Source organism: Vicugna pacos, chromosome 18 (genome assembly GCF_048564905.1).
Source record: "Vicugna pacos chromosome 18, VicPac4, whole genome shotgun sequence".
NCBI lineage: Eukaryota > Metazoa > Chordata > Mammalia > Artiodactyla > Camelidae > Vicugna > Vicugna pacos.
The window spans coordinates 29,254,076-29,268,002 of NC_133004.1; the positions used below are offsets into that span (position 1 = coordinate 29,254,076).

At 49.1% G+C, this 13,927-nt stretch overlaps 1 protein-coding gene across 1 annotated transcript; it reads left to right on the top strand.

Moving 5' to 3' along the window:
- Nucleotides 1-27: 27 nt before the first annotated feature.
- On the top strand, nt 28-11,646 carry UBFD1 (ubiquitin family domain containing 1). The gene is made up of 7 exons (XM_006201203.3): nt 28-267; nt 452-781; nt 1,674-1,882; nt 4,511-4,576; nt 4,737-4,842; nt 8,708-8,790; nt 11,265-11,646. The coding sequence occupies exons 1-7, from the start codon at nt 243-245 to the stop codon at nt 11,373-11,375; spliced, it is 930 nt and encodes a 309-aa protein (XP_006201265.1). The 5' UTR covers nt 28-242; the 3' UTR covers nt 11,376-11,646.
- Nucleotides 11,647-13,927: the final 2,281 nt, after the last annotated feature.

Sequence of the window (13,927 nt, forward strand, 5' to 3'; positions counted from 1 at the left end):
GGCCTCCAGGGGGCAGAGCCCCGCGAGCGTGCGATTTCCCGGGCCCGCCCCCTTCGAGTCCCGAAAGCTAAAGCGTGGCAGGGGCCGGGCCGGGGAAGCGGAGGAGGCGGGTCTCCATAGAAACCTCCACCTGTTTCCGGCCAGACTGTGCGAGATTAGGGGCTGTTGCGGGGGCCAATCTCAGCCAGTTCGCCTTTTCCCGGCGGCCCCTGCGGGAGCGGTGGGTGTTGTACACAATCATCATGGCGGCGGCCGGAGCCCCGGATGGTGAGTGTGGAGGGGGTGGCGGGCGCCCGGGATGGGCTGAGGTGAAGCAGGCGCTCCGGGGGGAATGCGGCCTGGCGCGCGGGGGGAGTAGCCTGGCTCGGGAGCGGCGGTCCGGCAGCGCCCGGGCAGAGTCCGGTCCCAGGCCCAGCCCGCGGCGAGCGCCCACCCCCTGACCCCCTTGCAGGCATGGAGGAGCCTGGCATGGACACGGAGGCAGAGACCGTGGCGACCGAGGCGCCCGCGCGCCCCCTCAACTGCGTGGAGGCCGAAGCCGCGGCGGGGGCGGCGGCCGAGGACTCCTGCGCTGCGCGAGGCAGCCTGCAGCCGGCCCCGGCCCAGCCCCCTGGGGACCCCGGGGCCCAGGCCTCGGTCAGCAACGGCGAGGACGCCGGCGGCGGCGCGGGCAAGGAGCTGGTGGACCTGAAGATCATCTGGAACAAGACTAAGCACGACGTGAAGTTCCCCCTGGACAGCACAGGCTCCGAGCTAAAACAGAAGATTCACTCGATTACAGGTAATCCCCGTGGCGGTGACAGCCTTCCTCACCTCACCTGCAGGTGCCTAGTGTTTGCACGGTGCTGGGCCCTCGCGCTGGCCACTTTCCTTGCATTAGCCTCCTTAATGCTAACAACAGCTCTCCCAAGTAAGTACTGATGTGCCCATTCTTCATATGGGGAAAATGAGACCCAAAATCAGAGCTAGTAAATGGCTGAGCTAGGATTCAGACCCAGCTCTGACTCTTAGGCCCAAGTTTCTAACTAGTGTTGCCCAAACATCTCAATAAAAATCACCAGAGGCACTTGTTAATTTTACAGTTCCTAGGCCCGTCCCGCTGGAGATTTTTATTCAGTGGGTCTGGAATGTGGCCAGAGATTATTTTTAGCAAATGTCTTAGGTAATTCTAATAAGGGAAGTTTAGGAAACACTGCTGTTGGCTTTCATGCTGGCCCCTTCACAGATGCTCCTGTTACTTAATTTTATCTCATTTAACAGCACTTTGCCATCTGAAACGATTTCCTTTTTAAGCTTTCTCCATGTAGCTTGTAAGCGCGGTAAAAACAGAAACCTTATGGGTTTCTATATCCCTGAGGCCTGTGGCCTTAATACAGGAGTGATGGGATGGTTGAGAAACAGCTTGGAATGAATGATAGCTAATAGTTATGGAACAATTACTGGATACCAGGTACTGCACTAGATGCTACATACTTGTCCTATTTCTTTGTTCTTAAAAGAAGTTCATACAGAAGGAACTATTGTCATCTCTATTATGAGGTACTGGAGGCTCAGAGAGGTTGTAAATTGCTCAAGTGCCCAAAAGTAATTGGCGATAGAGCAGTATTCACTTTCACATCTGTTCAAGTATATTTTTCGTTTCTTCCTTTCACCGTCCTCTACCTTTTCGCAAGGTCTCCCGCCTGCCATGCAGAAAGTCATGTATAAAGGCCTTGTCCCCGAGGATAAGACGTTGAGAGAAATAAAAGTGACCAGCGGGGCCAAGATCATGGTGGTTGGCTCCACGATAAATGACGTTTTAGCAGTAAACACGCCCAAAGATGCGGCCCAGCAGGATGCCAAGGCCGAAGAGAACAAGAAGGAGCCTCTCTGCAGGCAGAAAGTGAGTCCGTCGTGTGGTTGTTAGTCCTGGGAAGTGTGAGGCTTTGTCCTCTCGAGCCTAGGCTGGTTGTATTCTCCCTAGAATAAGCTCCTTTTCGGACAGGGCCCATGATGGAAATTTATGGCAGCAGTTGGGTGCGGCTGGCTGTTGAGTGGAGGTGACAACTACCTGAGATTTGCATCTTTGTCTCATCTGGCGGGTCAGTGTGTCTCAAGTCTATCTACTTTAGGATAAGGCCTTTGTAAAGGCAGGCTTCAGGCAAGATATTGAAAGGAAGCAGATGTGGGTTTCTCTCCTCTTTAGTGCCAGAGAAAATTGCCACTATTAGAATTAACCCTCCATTTTGTACAAGTGCTCACATTTGTTTTTTGACTTGTGGCTTTCCCCGAGTCAACAAACCCTTTTCTGGTTAAGGTTGGAAATCAATAGCTTTCAGAGGTTCCTCTGAAACTGACTGTTTCAGGAAGCCAAATGAAGCTGACTAGGAAGATAACGACACTGATTTTTTTTTTTCCCTTCCTGGTCCATGAAATGGGGGCCTGATTTTTCACATGTGCTGTTGCTCATCTTGGATCGAAGAGATCCAGCTTTGTTTTGTGCTTATTGTAACCATTCAAATTCTTTTGGTAATTGGGAAAAGTAAGAGTATTTCACTGTAGAAGGAACTGGTTAGAAGAACCCTACTTACCCTTTAATCACCCAGCAAACCCCTACGTTTTTATCGGGCCTACTAACACTCTTAGTAGTGTTACAGAAAAATAGATATGCTCAACTCAGCCTGTGTCCTAAGTAGACCAACTTGAACCAACATCAATTTTAGTGACCATAGGCACCAGGGCACATGGCCAGCAGTGTGAGAGGGACACAGGTTACGTTACAGGGCCATAATCCCTTACGTGTGCTTCCAAAACCCAAAAAGAATCTGAAAACCAGAAGTATTTTTGACAAATTTGGCAGCAAAACCTGACCAGGATTAGCGTGAATATTCATGTTTTGCTCTAGAAATAGTAACATGTTTGCAACATTGTAAAATGATTATAAATCAATAAAAAATGTTAAAAAAAAAAAAGTTTGGTGACAAGGTACTACCCTAGACCCTGCAAAGAATGTTACGTAGTGTACTTTAAAACTATATTACGTTTATAAAATCTTTAAAAATTTTAGGTTTAAATAAATAAAGTCCCAAAACTTTTGTCCACAGAGTTTCAGATAAGGAGTTGTAAACCTACACTAACATCTAAAAGGTATTTATTTGGACACTTGTCTCCAAATATGAAGTCATAATATCTTGTAACAATTGAGTTCATTTCCATTTTCCTATCTCACTCTGCCACAGTGTATGAAATTATCAAATAGGAACATGTCAGACATGAATGAGTCTTCCCACTGGTCGCACCCTTGGAGTATAACATGCCTCTTAAATACAGGTTTTGAGTTACTAATGGTAGCTTAACAGCTTAGAATTGTTCTCCCCAGTGCAGGGAAAATTTTTCAAAAGGTGCTTGTGAGGCATAAGTCAAATTAAGCTTCTAATGCATGTTACTTTGTTCCATTGATGCCAGTTATGAGGCATAACATGGCCTAATGAGGGGGACCCCTCCTGGCTTTTCCTCAGCTTGTTCAGGGATCTGGGGCTGATATGTAGCAGTCTGGCAGTATTGAGTTTATTCCTGCAGTGGGTTTCTGCCATGCCAGTGGGGTTTGAGCTGGCTCATGGCCACCTGGTGCTTAAATTTAATTCAGTTGTTACCCTCTACCCACTCACTGCCCCCCAGGTCTAGCTTTACAAACACCAGCTGTACCTACAGAGCCCCAGGTGGAGAGGAAGCGAGACTCAGGCACTTGGGCCAGCCAGACAAGAGCAGTTTTAGGGGATCCCTGAGTCTAATTAGAACCCTTAATGAGCTGCTTCAGACTCCTCAGGTGGAGGTGGGGTTAGAGACTTCCCAACATCAGGCTGTAGAGTAATCAGCATTTTTCTCAGGAGCTGTGGCCCTTCAAGCTTTCTGTTCAGCTGGGGTTGGGGATGGGGTAGTGGGGAAGATTTCTGCGATAGGCCGAGTCTCCGTTTGTTGGAGAAATGCTCCTTCTAGGCAGCCAAGCTGATTCCCAGCATCCTTGCAGATTTCTTCTGGAGTTGAAGTTGACAGAAATGGCTGCCGTCTTGCACCCCCACTAGGGAGCAGGACCCTTTGTGGCTCTCTTGAGCTTGATGTTTTAATTCTTTCACTGGTGATTTTGGTGGAGGGGCAGGGGGAAGAGGAAGTAGAGTTTGCTTGAATTAGCTATCTGGAAATCCTGTTGGCTCTAGAACTTTGTTGTAGCTAATTGAAATTCAATAATAAGAATTCAGTTCCTCACTCACACTAGCCACATTTTCAAGTGCTTACTAGTGGCAGGTGTCTCATGGCTCCTGTTTTGGGCAGCACGGATATAGAATAGTTCCCTCACAGAAGTTTCTGCTGGACAGCACTGCCCTGTAGTGTCAGAGGACGTGGTCTGTAGACAGTAAAAGCTATTGAACCAAAACATTAAGGCTTTCTTCAACCTCTTTTTTTAGAGTAGTAGTAACAGATTGAAATGCAGTCAACTGTTTCATTTGATTATCTCTTCTGACTTACATTATAGCAACACAGGAAAGTATTGGATAAAGGAAAACCCGAAGATGTGATGCCGTCTGTTAAGGGTGCCCAGGTAAGCCACACTCCTTTGTGAGCGTTCTGAAAAGGAACCAGACTCCCCTTCTGACTTCTGAGGTTCCTGTGATCACATCTTCGAATCCTTTCCCCTCTTCTTTTCCTGTCTTAGTTTGTTTCTGGTCCCTCTCTCTCTCACCATGCTCTTGTGCCTCCAGGAGCGCCTGCCAACAGTACCCTTATCCGGCATGTACAATAAGTCTGGAGGAAAAGTGAGACTCACCTTTAAGCTAGAACAAGACCAGCTGTGGATCGGCACTAAAGGTGCGTGCTGCTCTCGCCGCTTCCTGGCCCGCTGCCTCTGGCACCCAGCAGGGCTCGTGCTCGGGTGCCATTCTGCTTCTCGTTCTGAAGTCTTTCTCTCCACTGTGCTTTGCGTGCTCCTGGCTTTTGATTTTGCTCTTCGATGCTCACCTTCTGTTTGAACTCTCTTTCCTCATTCTTTTCAGTCTGATCTCAGGGCCAGTTCATCAAGTATTGACTCTTCAGTTGCAGCCAAAACCAGAAGTTCCAAACATGTGGCCTGAGGACCAGGTCTGGTCCACAGGCAAGGGTTTTACGGGTTTACACATAATCATAAGGGAGGTTTCACTTCATCTGATTTTTTTTTTTTTTGGCTTCTCTTGAAAAAAGCAAAAGATCTAGCCTTTCTGGACCTGCGCTCTCACATGGAAGCAATCCACTGGCGCCGAGGAGTAGTTCCGATGGACCCTGCTGCAGCCCTCACCACTTCATTTCTCTTACACATAGCCAGCTTTGTTCTCTTAGGCCACCTGCCTGGCCCCTGTAGGTGAGAGTTTGCCCCTGGACTAGGGACCTCCCCCTACCTCCCTGCCTGATTGCCCTCTGCCTCCCCCAACTTACCCTGCCTGTGCACAGTGGGTCAGGCTTGCTGTTTGCTGGGGAATGTCTCTGACTGTCCTCACTCTCCCTTCCCCCAGATGGTTCAAAGTCTTGCAGTTACATTGCACAATTATCTGTGTCCCTTTCTTTGCCACTCTGTTGGGCCACTTTAGACTCCTAGCATCTCTAAACTTGGTCTGTTACAGCAGGTTAACCTGTAACCCTGCCCCATCTATGATTTCTTCTGTTCTGCCCATCTTCTGTACTGTTATTTCCTACTGGCGCCTGTGCTCAAAAATCTTGGGCCCTTTAAGGCTAACTTCAGATGCTTAAACATAGTGTCCAGTATTCTCAGCATTGGGGCCCAGTTTACATCTTCGATCTAGCTTCCTGCCCCACTTGCCATGTGTACTTCAGCTGCATCACTCCCTGAGTTTCCCACCATGCTTTGCACAGCTCACATCTTTGCTCATGCTCTGCCCTTACCTGGAATGCCTTGTTCACGTTCTTTGTTACTAATATACTCTTCCAAGGCCCTGCTTAACACACTGATCACCATGTCACCGAAATCTGGGTGACAGTTGTGTTTCCTCAGGGACACCCAATCCACAGTGGGTGATCAGCGTGTGAAGTGTCCTCTCCTGATGAAGCCTTCCCTGCTGTCTCCCCAACCCCCAAATGAATTGCTGCCGCTTCTGTTCACAGAACACTCATTGTTCTCTGACTTGTCTGCCCCTGTTAGATACCTGGGGTGAACCGAGCATGCCTAATTCACCTGTTTCTGGCCAGCACTGCAGGTATTCAGTGTTCGAGGTAAACGGTAAAGAGCAGTTTAGGGGATCTTATCATCTGAGGTTAGTTTGGTTTCAGGGACAGGCCATTTAGTATGATTCTGCTTAAAATGGGACCAAAGTGTTAGGGAAAATAATTGGGGCAGAGATGAAGGGGAGTGAGATTTTTATCATCTGAAATATGAAAATAACTTCTTGTTTTCAACCCTGTCCTGATTCTTAAAATGAACAAAGACCTACATGGCCAAAATGCTTGAGTTTTCTAACAGTTTTACGATCCCTTGCTATAGTCTTCATTTCACATTCAGCTCTACCTGCATTGGCAAAGCAAGTTTTGTAGAATATTTAAGGGCTTTCCGAGTTTTCCCAGGGGCCTTTGAACTCTTCAGTAGGTCATTCTCTTTTGCACAGTCACATCATCAGTTTTCTCTAATTGTGAGCTGCCCTGCCTCTGTCACGGGTCCTCCCTTAGTCATGACCTTGCTGGTGATTGTGCTTCGTTCTCCATCATTGCACTGACTTGCTGAACCCCTGCCTCTTCCCAGACTTGCACTTTTGCTCAGGCAGCCTAACTGGAGGCAGTGGCTAAGGCTGATGGCTGGGAGGCTGGGTGTAGGCAAGGGAGCTGGGTGAGGACTAAGTGTCTAAGTCCATTGGTTCCTCGGGGAATATTTTCAGGTTTTGAAGTTGGATAGAAAACAATGTCCTTAAGTGCAGAGACTAATGGAAACCTCCTGTGTGTGTGTTGGAGGTTTTACTTCGGCTTGTAGGAGTAGCCACCTTCCTGCTTTGGCACGAAGGCAGAGCTCTGGAAGAGTCTCGATGTGTCAGGGCTTCAGGGCTGCTGAAAGCCTCGTTACTCACCAGCTTTGTTAAAGAGCGTGGCCGGTGGACATTTATGTCTTCAGGGGTTGGCCAGGGCTGGGATTTCCAATCCACCCAGACCACTGTGTCTGTGAACCTCAGGCTCTCTTCTCACTTGTGAGCCCAGAAGTGCTGTCACCTGAGTGTCATAAGCCGTCTCCTAGGAGGACAGCTTGTTCTGGGGGTTGGCTGCCAGCCACTGGCTTCGTCTTCCTGCTGGGCTGACCATCCCAGCAGCTACTTGGCCTCTTTCTCGACGCGGTGCTTTACAGAGCGGCACTCTGGGGCTCCTACTCGAGACTTAAACTCTCTGAGGTCGCATGTGTAGGAGACAGGACTGAGCCTCAGGTCCAGCAGAGCAAGAAGAACGAGCCCCAGGCAGGAACTGGAGCTGGTGAGCACTTGAAGCTGCCCTGGGGGAGCGTGCGCCCTGTTTGCCGGGAACTCGAGTCTCTAATCTAGTCTCTAAACAGCTGTCACTCAGGAATGTAGGCCCAGGATTGTTGAACCTTCTGCATTTTCAAGAGAAGCCAAAAATCCATACTTTTGTGTAAGATCTCTGGATAATTCGAGATGGCTGGTGCTTAAAAAGTTTCCATCTTAGAGACAACTGCTGGTCAGGTTCTGCCTGTGGGTCACTGTTTTAGAGCCGCTGAAAGTAAAAACCTGAATGAACATCTTCAAGTCCCTTCTCCCCACCCCGTTTTTCAGTGACCAAGGCCCACAGGATGGAAGCGACATGTCTCAAGTCACCAGCCTACATGACAACCCAGGTCTCTAAATTCCTAGTTTGTTTTGGCAACTTTGTTGTTTTTCAGATTTTGCTTTCTGCAAAGGCTATAATGTGTCCTTTCCAGCTTGGTTTCACCATTTGCTGAGAGCCCCTCCCCGTCCCTGAGGTGTCTGCTGCTTCTGGGTGGGGGTTCCTCTTTGGCAGGTGCCCCACACCTCCTGCCACCACCCCCCATCCCGCTGCACTCAGCCCACTTCCGTGTCAGCTCACTCTTTCTTGTCTGCCATCCTTAAACTTGCTGCAAAATGTCTTCTGACTCCAAGTGATAAGCAGTATTTCAAGTGTTAATCACAAGTGGTTATGAGTGTTCTAAGAGAACTTCTTCAAGTATGTGTACTTGCAAGGGTGGGGGATCAGGGGAGGGAACTGGGGGCTGGAGAGCAGGTAAGCAGGATCATGGGACAGAAACTGGTCTTAAAGCCCCAAGCATCCCCTTTCCTGTATGAGTCACGGGCCGGTGTGGTTGCCTCTTCTTGGACCTCGCGGCTCTCCCAGGCACCAAAGACCTCAGCCTGTGCTGGGCGTGGCAGTAGGGGTGCAGAGGAATTTCTTGGGTATTTATTAATCATCAGACTTTAAAGAATAATGTCAGGAAAGCTGTATCTTTGCTCTCAGAGACCTTTAACATACCTCTACCAAATCCGTTTCCCCGTTTGCTCCTAAGACGTTCCCAACTCCCAAGCAGGGCCCGAGGTACCCATCCCGTTGTCCCTAGAGGGTAGGGGTGGCTGGAGTTTACAGTAGGTCCTGCAGCCACCAGCCCTGATGAGGGACCGCTGAGTCACAGGAGTAGAGCAGGAGGGCCTTTGAATAATCACTGTAATCCCTCTCAACTTAGAGCGGACGGAGAAATTGCCCATGGGCTCCATTAAAAATGTGGTCAGCGAACCTATCGAAGGACACGAAGACTACCACATGATGGTGAGTAGCCCCGCACCCGCTCCTGCTCCTGCGCCTCCAGCAGGGAGTGGGTTTCTCACTGAGGAAACTCAGTGCTCAGAAGACGCACGGTGTTAAGACCCCCGTGTTGTCTTCATGTTCTTTAAACCTAATCTGGTGACCTATTCCGAGTTCTGTTCATTTGACTGCCCTGCTCCACCCGCCACCTTCCCGCAGTTTAAAGGGGATACGTTTTATCTCTTTTGCATCCGTCTTACCTGTAATATTTTGGTTTTAGACCAGGGAAATAAATATCAAGAGACGGAATGGCTTATGGGTCTTCATTTTAAATTTGTCTGGTGTATAAAACAAAACCTCCCACCAGCCTTGGCGTCTGTGAGGGCACCAGGCGGTTTCCTCCTGCAGCGGTGTTGCTCATCCCAGGGGGCAGCCATCAGGTGGCCGAGAACCCTGTGGGGAAGGTGGGCTGTGTGGCCTGGTGCTGCATGGAGGTCTGCTCTAAGGAAAGCGGCTGCTTTTTTCCGCACAGAATGCTTGGAGGCATTCTCCAGGTCTGTGCAGAACAGAGCCAAGGGCTCGGTGACGAGCCCTGAGCAGCTTTGGCAAACCCTTTCCATTTCCCAGCACTGTCGAAGGGGCCGCTTTAAAAATGAACTTCAGCCACCTCACTCCAGAGTTGCTGTGAGAGGGACCTGACCTGAGCGGTGATGGGTGCGGGCAGGGCCGCCTGCCGTGCTCCGTGTGAGGGGGCAGCAGTGGCGCAGCAGCGTCAGCCCGCTCCCAGGAGCAGCAGCTGGTGGTTCCCCCTGCGGGCTGATGTGCAGAATCCTCGGCACAGAGGGGTGCTGGAAGATCCAGGAAGAGGGGGTCTCTCACTCTGGCAGTTCCCTCTGGGCAGACAGCAGACCCGCTGGTCCAAGGAAGCCAGCCAGTCGTGTCCCCTCTGCTGCCCTGTCGGGGTCTGTCGGCCTTGGCGCTGAGCCAGGCCAAGGCGGGCACTGCAGTCCTGGGTGCGCCGCTCCCGGGTGTTCTCCTCCTGGGCGTGATGATGGCATCACGGGGCTCCTTTCAGGCCTTTGGGCGGCCCTTCCACCCCTGGTCTCTCTGTAGTCTTTAAAGGATTGCAGATGATTTGTTTTGCTGGCTCAGTTAGGTTTTTCTGTCTTAAGAGTTGGATTTTAATATTTTCAGCTGGGCCCCTTCACTCCCTTTTGAAACATTCATCTCACCACTTTGGCCCAGTAGAATTTGCAGCCCCAGTTTTCAGGCAGCCTGGGAGAGGGATTTCAAACAAGTGGAGTAGACCGTTTTGGACATCTTTTAAGGAGGTAGTGGAAAGGCTAATGCCTTCACGTTTAGTTTGTTTAGATCAAATGCTCATTCCTCTCTGGAGTCATTGCTGGCAGAGGCAGGTTCCAATCACCCCTCTTTTTTCTAAACTCCATTAAGTAGAACCTTTGCCTTGGTCTTAATGAAAGTATTTATTTCCCCCTTTGCAGATGCCATTTCACTAGCTAGATGAATGTGTCACAGCTCACCTTAGAGAAGGGTGGCTGCTTTTTCATTTTTAGAGAAATGTTAAGAAAATACGGAAATGAACCAAGAAACTATAACAAACCCATATATCCATCACCAAGAAATGACTTTTGTAAAGATTTTGTAACTTGTTTTCAATCTTTCTTTAAATAAAAGGAAAATCTGCCAACAGTGAATGTCCCCATTGTCTTCCCCTCCCCCACTGCCATTATCATGACTTATCACGCGGATCCCCCATCTCTCTCTGCATTTTTACATATACCCATGACCAAGATACAGTATTGTTTTGTGTTTTTTCAGTTTTCATTAATGGTATCATGGTATGTATCGTTCTGTAACTTGCCTTTTTTGGTTCAACATTATGATCTGTCTGTATTAACTCTAGATTCAGTTTGTACCCTTTAAAAGGAAACCTAGTATTCATACGAGTAGGTCACTTTTAATTTTGCGTTCCCTTACTGATGGGTATGTAGGTTGTTTCCAGGTTTTTATGATTTCTGACAGTGCTGCTTGGAACATTCACATCTGCCTCCTCGTGCATGTGTGACTGTTTTCCTAGGGCAGTGGTTCTCCAGCTGCCCTCTGGATCAGCAGTGTTACATCACCTGGGAACTTGTTAGAGAAGCAGATTCTCAGGCCCCACTCCAGCCCTCCGGAAGCAGGAACTTTTAAGGGCTGGAGCCCACCAGTCTGCTCGAACAAACCCTCCAGGTGGTTCTGCTGCCCTTGCGAGTTCGGGAACCACCGCTTTATAATCGGCTATGCCGAACTCCCACCTTTTTACTTTCATTTATTTATTTGTGTATTTTAGACAGAAGAATGCTCCCCATGTGCACAGGTTTTTTCCCCCCTTCCCTTTTTAATTAACTCACTTCTCAGCCCTCCCCTGTGTTTGTCGTGCTGCCTGCTCAATCTCCCCACCTCTGAAGTACCGCTTGGTTTTCCTTTTTCCCTTCCAGGCGTTTCAGTTGGGCCCCACGGAAGCCTCTTACTACTGGGTGTACTGGGTTCCGACTCAATATGTGGATGCAATCAAAGACACTGTGCTGGGGAAGTGGCAGTATTTTTGAAAGCACTTTCACCTCTGGCCCAGGAGACTGACCCAAAGTGAAGGACATTGCTGGGAGAGGCCCGCAGCATCCCTGGATTTCGGAGTTCTGGAACTTTGTTCAAAAAAAATCTAAATCCAATCTAAGGCGATGTGGTGACTGAAGCCAGAGGTGATGTACTTTCACCATTAGCTTAATTTTAACTTAAATCACCAGTTCCCTTTCCTGCAGTCAGCTTCATACCATTTTTAAAGTCAATATGGTGGAAATCAATAAATCTGAATTCCGACTATGTTGTGTGTTTGAGAGTAGATCTACCAATTTTGTTTAGAAAGGATTGATCAAAAGCTTTCTGATTTCTTTTTTTTTTCTTCTCCTTTTAAGTGATTTCACCTGAAATAGTTTCATAACTCTTTGGTTGCAAACATTCGGACTGCGTTGTGATGAGTTGGGGGTGGGTTTTTTTTTCCCGTATAAAATTGTATGCAAAATGTGGGGGTTAGTAAGCCATATTTCTCTGTCCATTGATTCAGAATGAATTCTTTCCCTTTTTCTTTTCTCACTTCCTAGATTGGAGTTTTTATTTTAAAAACCCAAAGATGTCAGTTCCTCCTTTTGTACCTCATCACCGCTTCCTTTCCTAGCCTCCCTCCCGCCACGCTGCTGCTCGTGAACGCGCGGTGGGGGAGGAAGAGCTGTGGGTCTGGTCAGGGCGCTCCCGCTGGCTTGGTGTTTGCTGAGCCAAGGAGTGTCCAGCGGTGACTCCTGTCTACACGGCCCGATCTCTGGGGAGTTCCACTGCTGCTGTGACAGTTGTCTGCAGCCCTCACTGATTCGGCTTTGAGGCCCAGCCTGGCACAGGTGCTTCTTGGAAACCACATCTCCCAGGCCAACAGAGGAGCCAGGTGGAAGCCAGTGATAACAGCCATATAGCCGCAGACCCAGATCCTTCTTTCTTTAGAATTTTTGAGAAAAATTCTTAAGCAGTCCAATGATTATTTCAGTTACACTTCTCCATTTGCTCCTTCTGCTCATGCATTGTGTTCAAGTGTCCTTCATCCCAGGTTCAGAGATGCTGCCTTTCTCAAAAAGACATCTGACCTAGTGGGTTGGCCGATGTATTTAAACATCAAAAATGGGATAAATGGCTGTCGTGATTAACTCTCCCTCTTCCGGTTTTAGCCCTTACGTCCTTTGTACACGTGAACTTCTGTTGACTCTGACACGAGGGCGGGGCTCTTGGTGGCTGGTACCGTGTGCTGTTCGCTGTTGCTCGCTGCTGTCTTCACCGTTCTCCTCTCCCTGGTCGCAGGCTCTCCTCGTAAGGTTTGGCGAGAGGTGTTCCAAACTTCACATTTTGGATTCTAGGCTGTTACCCCTCATTCTGTGAAATGTATTAGCATGTGTTCGCCTGAGATGACTATTCCTTGTGAGCCAGTCCATGGTGATACTCTCTGCCCTTCCCTTCCAAGCTGTAGTTCAGGAATCCAGCCCATCCAGGCAGACTCTTGCTTCTCATGGTGTAGCCACTGCCAAGTTACGCATCTAGGCAGGAAAACCTACTCTTGCTTTTTTGGGGGACATACTGTGTGTATGTGAATTCTTACATCCAAGAAACTGCCTGTTGTTCATCCCTTGAAAAAGGAGCAGTAACTGTAGCTTCTCTGTCCTTGTCGGCCCACAGTTTTCTGGAGAAAAGAGTGCTTCTCTGCTACTTGTCCAAGCCTCCCTCTGCAGTTGACAGGCCTATAGAGGAAACGGTCACGTAGCAAGCAGAGCATCATCTCGGTTTGAGTACTGCCCTTTCTGTTGGCCAGCGTCCCTGTCCCAGAGACTCGTCCTGACAGTGGCCCCCGTCCGCTCTTGTTCTCTTGCAGCAGGTCTCCATCCCCAGGCGGCCGTGCCGGGCTGCCCTCCTCGCTTGCCCTGTCGGTGCGGCTGCCCATGCCACCTGCTACCCTCCCTCCCAGCGAGACCGTGTGCCCTGTTGTTTTGCTCCCTGAGGGCCAGACTGCTTCTCACTCAGGCTGGTGTCATTCCCAGATAGGACCAAAGCCTGTGTGAGCCTTTTTCTTTTAAGTAAAATGGTGCTTTTTTTCCTTACTTCAAGATATTATATATAAATAATGTAAATGACATCTTTTCGTACAGACCCTGTGTGAGTATTGCTTTTCAGAGCTCACCACATCTGCTGGAACAATCTTGAGCTCTGGCTCCTGACTGCACAGACACCTTGCTAGAGGCCCTCGGAGAGCAGAGCGGGCAGCACCAGCAGCCACTGGGAGAAGGGTTTGGTTTAGATCCATGTCGTGGTCACAGCAGTATTTGCTGTTTTGTCACCCGGCCCTGTGAGTGGTCTCTTGGTAATTTTCTTACTGTCCAGGATGACTAACAAAATGAAATCTGTGTTAGCAAATTGAAATACTCTTTCCCCTGTGGTAGCATCACAGTGTTCATTTTTCCTCAGGATTATTATTTCTGTGCAGACCCCTCACCGTCGGGGGTACAGGTTCTTTCCCTGGGGCGTGACCTTCCTCAGTGGCCGAGGGGGCACAGGTGGACAGGGGAGGAGC

What these genes read in the sequence shown, in the direction of transcription:
- UBFD1 (XM_006201203.3), top strand. Translation starts at nt 243, where the DNA reads ATGGCGGCGGCCGGAGCCCCGGATG. An exon ending in AGCCTCTCTGCAGGCAGAAA is followed by an intron (nt 1,883 to 4,510) that starts GTGAGTCCGTCG and finishes CTTACATTATAG; the next exon opens with CAACACAGGAAAGTATTGGA. An exon ending in GCTGTGGATCGGCACTAAAG is followed by an intron (nt 4,843 to 8,707) that starts GTGCGTGCTGCT and finishes CTCTCAACTTAG; the next exon opens with AGCGGACGGAGAAATTGCCC.